General features: G+C 40.0%; 1 protein-coding gene across 1 annotated transcript; it reads left to right on the top strand.

The window, feature by feature from the left end:
• Positions 1–5582: 5582 nt before the first annotated feature.
• LOC103682176 (olfactory receptor 7A17-like) lies at positions 5583–6628 on the top strand. The gene has a single exon (XM_008711762.2). The coding sequence runs from the start codon at positions 5621–5623 to the stop codon at positions 6626–6628; it is 1008 nt and encodes a 335-aa protein (XP_008709984.2). The 5' UTR covers positions 5583–5620.
• The last annotated feature ends 351 nt before the right edge of the window (positions 6629–6979 follow it).

Here is a 6979-nt window from a genome sequence, read left to right as displayed (position 1 = left end):
TTTTTCAGCAATTAATGTATGGTAGACACTACTGTTTACTCTGGGAATAAATAAATGACTAAGACATTGTCTCTTCTCTCAAGGTACTCACTGTGTAAATGCCAGGAGAGATGTAAAAATAAGTAAATGTGATATCATGAGGTTGCATTGAAATTTGTGGAAGTTTGCAAAAAAGTTGACTCTTTAATTCATTTTTAACTGTTTTCAAAAAGTTGAGTCTTTCACAGAAATTCGTGAAGGCTTCACAGACAAGCTTATAATGGAACCGAGCCTGGAAGGAGGTGTTGCCATTCTTCCAGGGGGACAATGGGTGTGATCAGTCCAGGAAGAAACAGCAGAAGAGGAAATTTAGAGATTAATTAAACTAGAGGTTGTGCTTCAGAGATTAGAAACACTTCTTACTGATGTGACCAACCATCAGTAGCAGGGTATGCAAAATGGGTGGATAGGAGACAGGTCTGGTAGGAAATAGTATGTTAAGAATGAATCAAGCATAGATAAATCATGGAAGGAACCGAGATGCCCTTCAACAGATGACTGAATTAAGACGCTATGGTCCATATATACAATGGAATATTACTCAGCTATCAGAAAGAATGAGTTCTCAACATTTGCTGCAACATGGACGGCACTGGAGGAGATAATGCTAAGTGAAATAAGTCAAGCAGAGAAAGACAAATATCATATGATTTCTCGCATCTATAGAAGATAAGAACTAGGAAGATCGGTAGGAGAAGAAAGGGATAAAGAAAGGGGGTAATCAGAAGGGGGAGTAAATCATGGGAGACTATGGACTCTGAGAAACAAACTGAGGGCTTCAGAGGGGAGGGGTGTGGGGGAATGGGATAGATTGGTGATGGGTAGTAAGGAGGGCATGTATTGCATGGTGCACTGGGTGTTATACGCAACTAATGAATCATGGAACTTTACATCAAAAACCAGGGATGTACTGTATGGTGACTAACATAATATAATAAAAAAAATATTGAAATAAAAAAGGAATGAATCAAGCATTTTGGCTACAGGTTTGAAATTTAATTCTGAAATTAGTGAAGCATAAATGTAGGTTTTAATGGTCAGGGGATAGCTGTGCACAGGTCTGCTCTATGGAAAACTGTCCCAGGTTAATGTGAGGAACAAACTATTGTTGTGTTCAGAGTGTGAGAGAGACAGTGAGGAATAGAAGTAGTGCCATGAGCGTGAGATGGGAGGCAAGTGATGGGTCTCTGAGGGGTGGACATCGTGGACACAAAAACTCAGATGATTGCTTTCATTCATTATTCCATTTTTTCTAGCAACTTTGGCAGACATCTTCTCTTCATCATTTTTATGAGTTAATACTACACACAATGCCAGACATATTGTAGTCATCATTTTATTGAAATCTTTCAAAAACTATGAATTTTGTATCACTCTTTTATTTTGTGGACGGCAAGTGTCACTGACAGCAGTGATACCGCTTACGCAGAGCATATAATGGAGGTTAAGATTTGCTCAGAGTTCAGCGTTTCCAAAAGTTTTACATTTCATTAATAATTTTAAGGTTTATTTTTTTAATTTTTTATGGCTATAATTTATTTTTTTCTTATAATAATATTTTTTTATTATAGTATGTTAGTCACCATACAGTACATCCCTGGTTTTTGATGTAAAGTTCCATGATTCATTAGTTGCGTATAACACCCAGTGCACCATGCAATACGTGCCCTCCTTACTACCCATCACCAGCCTATCCCATTCCCCCACCCCTCTCCCCTCTGAAGTCCTCAGTTTGTTTCCCAGAGTCCATAGTCTCTCATGGCTCATTCCCCCTTCTGTTTACCCCCCCTTTCTTCTTCCCCTTCTTCTCCTACCAGTCTTCCTACTTCTTATGTTCCATAAATGAGTGAAACCATATGATAATTGTCTTTCTCTGCTTGACTTATTTTGCTTAGCATTATCTCCTCCAGTCCTGTCCATGTTGCAGCAAATGTTGAGGAAACAACAGATGTTGGAGAGGATGTGGAGAAAGGGGATCCCTCATACATTGTTGGTGGGAATGCAAGTTGGTACAGCCACTCTGGAAAACAGTGTGGAGGTCCCTTAAAAAGTTAAAAATTGAGCTACCTTATGATCCAGCCATTGCTCTACTGGGTATTTACCCCAAAGATACAGACGTAGTGAAGAGAAGGGCCATATGCACCCCAATGTTCATAGGAGCATTGTCCACAATAGCTAAATCGTGGAAGGAGCCAAGATGCCCTTCAACAGATGACTGGATTAAGAAGATGTGGTCCGCATAGAGACTTTTCTAAGTGTAGCCCCATTCCTAAGTAGTGGGAGTTATCCTCCACTCCTTGAGAGTAGAATATCTATGTACATCATCGGTACTCTTCTGCTTCTAGTGTGTGTCTTCTCTATTTTTTTCACTTATTTACATTGGTGTACTCTCCTTGATATTGATTATATAGTCTGTGTCATAACCCAATACTACTTCATGTTGTTACTCAAATTGTCCCATATTTGGCAATCAGTGATTCCTGCAAGGAGTCCTGTTTCATTTTATTGGATCATGGGATCAGCACCAAGATCTCGGTGCCAGGTGCACTTGCTGCTACCAGGGTCTCTAGATCCCCTCAACTGACCTGACAAGGAAACATATGAGTGTATGCTATGGGTATATGCAGACACTTACACATCTATCTATATGTAACTCTCTGTATCTGTGTTAGGCTAAAGCAAGTTCATACTGATGGCTCCAGCTCTCATTTACTGCCAAATGGATCATTCTAGCCTCTCCACCTTGCTTACATGTAAACTCCCACACCAAATGACCCACCATTTACTCTCCATTTCCTTATATGTTCAATTTCAGTTCACACGTGTAGAGCATCAGCATTGTTAACAGTGCTCTCTGGGGTACACCTGTATCAACGACAGTAGAGTCCTGTGCACTTTCATCTCCACTTTTACAGACTCCACTCAGTTCCCAGATCACATGTTTCTGCCTTTTTTGCCCACCTGCTTCATTGATATTTTTTCACGCAACTGTAATATAGTTAGCTATTTTTTCCCCCCACAGGGAGCATTCCGTTCTGGGATTCCCTCAGTCCTCTGAGTGTTTTGTGTGTGTTGATTGGTATTTGTAACGTTGTTGAATCCGTTTATTAGTCTAACAGTTTTTCGTGTTTTTAATGGTGTGTTAGTTTTTAAATAAGATCGCCTTTTTTGTGAAGAGAAATCATATTACCTTTTCCTTTCTACTTTGGATGGCTTTCCTTTCCTTTCCTTTCCTTTCCTTTCCTTTCCTTTCCTTTCCTTTCCTTTCCTTTCCTTTCCTTTCCTTTCCCTTCCCTTCCTTTCCTTTCCTTTCCTTTCCTTTCCTCTCCCTCCTCCCTCCTCCTCCTCCTCCTCCTCCTCCTCCTCATCCTTCTTCTCCTTCTCCTTCTTTCCCTTCACCGGCTAATTGCTCTGTCTGGAACTTGAATGCTGTGTGTAAAGAAGTTATAAAAGCAGGCATTCTTGTCTTGTTCTTATCTTAGGGTTGCTTTCAGCCTTTCCCTATTAAGAATAATGTTAAAGGTTTTCATATATCACCTATATCATGTTGAGGAAGTTTCCTTCTGTTCTTAGTTTTTTTTGATGCCGCTATTATGAAAGAATGCAGAATTTTGTCAATTTTTTTTTCTGCATCAGTTGAGATAATCCTGCCTTTTATCCTTCATTCTGTTAATGTGGTGTATTACAGGGAGGGGTTTTCATAAGTTAAACAAACCATCCTTGCCTTCCAGGAATGAATCCCACTGTCATGATGCATAATTCTTTTATACTGCATAAACAAAAGGCTGCTATATTCAGTTGTAATATTTAGTGAAAGATGCCCATGGAATGTTGATCTGTACTTTTCTTTTCTTGCGATGTCTTTATTTGGCTTTGGTGTAAGGTCAAAGCTGCCGTCTTGGAATAAAGTAGGAAGTGTTTGCCTTTGAAATTTTTGGGAAGTTTGAGAAGGATTGATGTTCATTCTTCTAATTCTGTGTGGATCTTATGATCTTTAGTCATGATTACTTCAGTGGAATGCCTACATTAGAAAATGCAATTCTCCTAGTAGAAAGAACTCTGTGACTCACAGTATCACCTGTGCTCTGCTTTTCTTTTCTTTTCTTTTCTTTTCTTTTCTTTTCTTTTCTTTTCTTTTCTTTTCTTTTCTTTTCTTTTCTTTCTTTTCTTTTCTTTTCCTCCATTTTCTAATACGGTTGTACTTGAGCTACAAGAGTACACAGTGCTACAATAATGGACACTACCTTTCTCCCTCTCTGCACTCTGTGTGTGTGTGTGTGTGTGTGTGTGTGGGGAATAGAGAAGTTATCATTACAGTGCACTAAAAGTTAAGCCTTATAGCAAGATGAAGCTGTTTTAGGCAATACAAAATGCAGAATGTAGACCAGCTAGAGACTGAGAGTAAAGAAAGAGAAAAAGAGAAAGAATTATAGAGGAATGAATTTTGTTCCATTTGTATATATTACATAATATTTGTGCCATTGTAGACATCATATATAATATATACATATAAAAATGACAATGAATGACAGTGTCCGTTGCCTTAGAATGTTTCCAAAGAAGCAGGAGGCTTTGATCTCCTCTCTTCTTCTCCTACATCCAACACCTGTTCCTGTTGTGTTACCCACTCTGCTCACAGCTTTCTCTTTGATGTTGCCCTGTGGTTTCGGGTGAGCTTTTGTCTAAGGCTGTTTGCACAGGCTATTTCTCTGCCTTAACTTTTTCCCTCAAAATTAAGTGCGTGGTTCGGAATGCACTGCCCTCAGCTTTCCTGCTCAAAATCCCCTTATCAGAGAGGATACAATGGAAGTTTTCTCTTCACTTTAGGACTATCTTGTCTTGCATTATTTTACTTATTAGTGATAATCACCATTTGTTACATAATTCGCTCATCTGTTAATACTAGATTCCTCCCTCTAACACACATATCTTAGACTCAATCTTGTTAAGGACAAATGCATATCACTACTTTACAGTCCTTTCAACAATGCTTTCCACAAGATAATTGATTAAAATATTTGTTAAGTGAACAAAAATCATCTCAGGAAATTTATAGAGGACAACATTGCTTTGGGTAAATGTTGTGATTCAGGACTAGTACTGCAATTATTTTCAGCATCATGGAAAACATGGAGCTTTTGAGATTCTTGAAATTCTCAGGTAGTTATTCTAGATTGATAGGTAATGTGTGAGAATTAATGAATGAAGAAATTTGAAAACACAAATTTCACCACATAAATCTCAGCATTTCTTTTTATCTCTTCCTCTCTCTCTCATCTATTTATTTGAGAGAGAGAGAGAGAGAGAGAGAGAGAGAGAGAGAAAGAGAGAGTGCACAAGCAGGGGGAGGAGCAGAGGGGGAGGAAGAGATTATGAAGTAGACTCTGCCCCAAGCGTAGAGTCCAATGTGGGGCTTGAACTCACCTCCAGGAGATCATGACCTGAGCTGAAACCAAGAGTTGGTTGTTCAACTAACTGAGCCACCCAGGCACCCCAATCACAGCGTTTCTTTTAATTCTGGGCTCACTGCTTGTGACTTTCCTATGCTCTTGTCTCTGTTCCAGCTGTTTTCAGCAGTTACATGGAACAAAGAAATCAAACTCCTGTTTCAGAATTTATCCTCCGGGGACTTTTGGAGGAGGGAGAACTGCAGCCACTGCTCCTTTGGCTGTTCCTGTCCATGTACCTGGTCGCCTTCAGTGGGAACCTGCTCATCGTCCTGGCCATTGTCACGGACTCCCGCCTCCACATGCCCATGTACTTCTTCCTTGCCAACCTGTCCTTCTCTGACATCTGTTTCACCTCCACCACCGTCCCCAAGATGCTGTGGAACATCCAGACTCAGAGCAAAGTGATCACCTATGCAGGCTGCCTCAGCCAGATGTATTTTTTCATGCTTTTTGCAGGATTAGACAACTTTCTCTTGACAGTGATGGCCTATGACCGGTTTGTGGCCATCTGTCACCCCCTGCACTACACGGACATCATGAACCCCAAGTTCTGCTGCATCCTGCTTCTGGTGTGCTGGGTTTTGAGTGTTCTGGACTCTCTATTACATGACTTAATGGTTTTGCAATTGTCTTTTTGCACACAGATAGAAATCCCTCACTTTTTCTGTGAACTTAATCAGGTGATCCAACTTGCTTGTTCTGACACCTTCTCCAATATCCTGGCGATTTATCTTGCGAGTGGATTTCTGGAGGTTCTTCCACTCATTGGCATCCTTTTCTCTTATTCTAGAATTGTAACCTCCATTTTGAAAATTTCATCTTCTGGGGGCAAGTATAAAGCATTTTCCACGTGTGGGTCTCACCTCTTGGTTGTCTCCTTATTCTATGGTACAGGCTTTGGTGTGTATCTTAGTTCTGCTGCTTCACAAAACTCCAGGACAACTGCCATAGCTTCAGTGATTTACACAGTGGTCACACCCATGCTGAACCCCTTCATCTATGGTCTAAGGAATAGAGACATAAAATTGGCCCTAAGAAAGCTCTTCGGCCGAGAGGCATTCTCTGCATATAAGGATCCTTTGTTTCAAGATGAAGACATGTGTAGTAGGGCTCAAAACCCTGGAAGACCTAGATCATGATTTTTGTATCAATTCACAGAAATACAATCTGCAGTTATCTTCCTAAAGTATTCAGTGTTTTTAACTTTTTCATACATAACAATCAACTATGTCTTTTTTTTTAGTTTGAAGTTTTTATTTAAATTCCAGTTAGTTAACAGATGGTGTAATATTAGGTTCAGGAATAGAATTCAGTGATTCATCACTTACATACGACACCAAGTGCTCTTCACAGCAAGAGCCCTCCTTAATCAGAATCACCCATTTAGCCCATCCACCCCCCAGCTCCTCATTCCCCATCATCCATTTAGCCCATCCATCCACCTACCTCCCCTCCAGCAACCCTGTTTGTTCTCCATTTTTAAGAGTCTG

The sequence above is a fragment of the Ursus maritimus genome, unplaced genomic scaffold, assembly GCF_017311325.1.
Source record: "Ursus maritimus isolate PB19 unplaced genomic scaffold, ASM1731132v1 scaffold_14, whole genome shotgun sequence".
NCBI lineage: Eukaryota > Metazoa > Chordata > Mammalia > Carnivora > Ursidae > Ursus > Ursus maritimus.
The sequence above is the reverse complement of the archived record's forward strand: the minus strand, read 5'-3'. Positions and strand labels throughout refer to the sequence as shown.

Excerpts from the sequence above, each read along its gene's own strand:
- LOC103682176 (XM_008711762.2), top strand. The coding sequence starts at position 5,621 with ATGGAACAAAGAAATCAAACTCCTGTTTCAGAATTTATCCTCCGGGGA.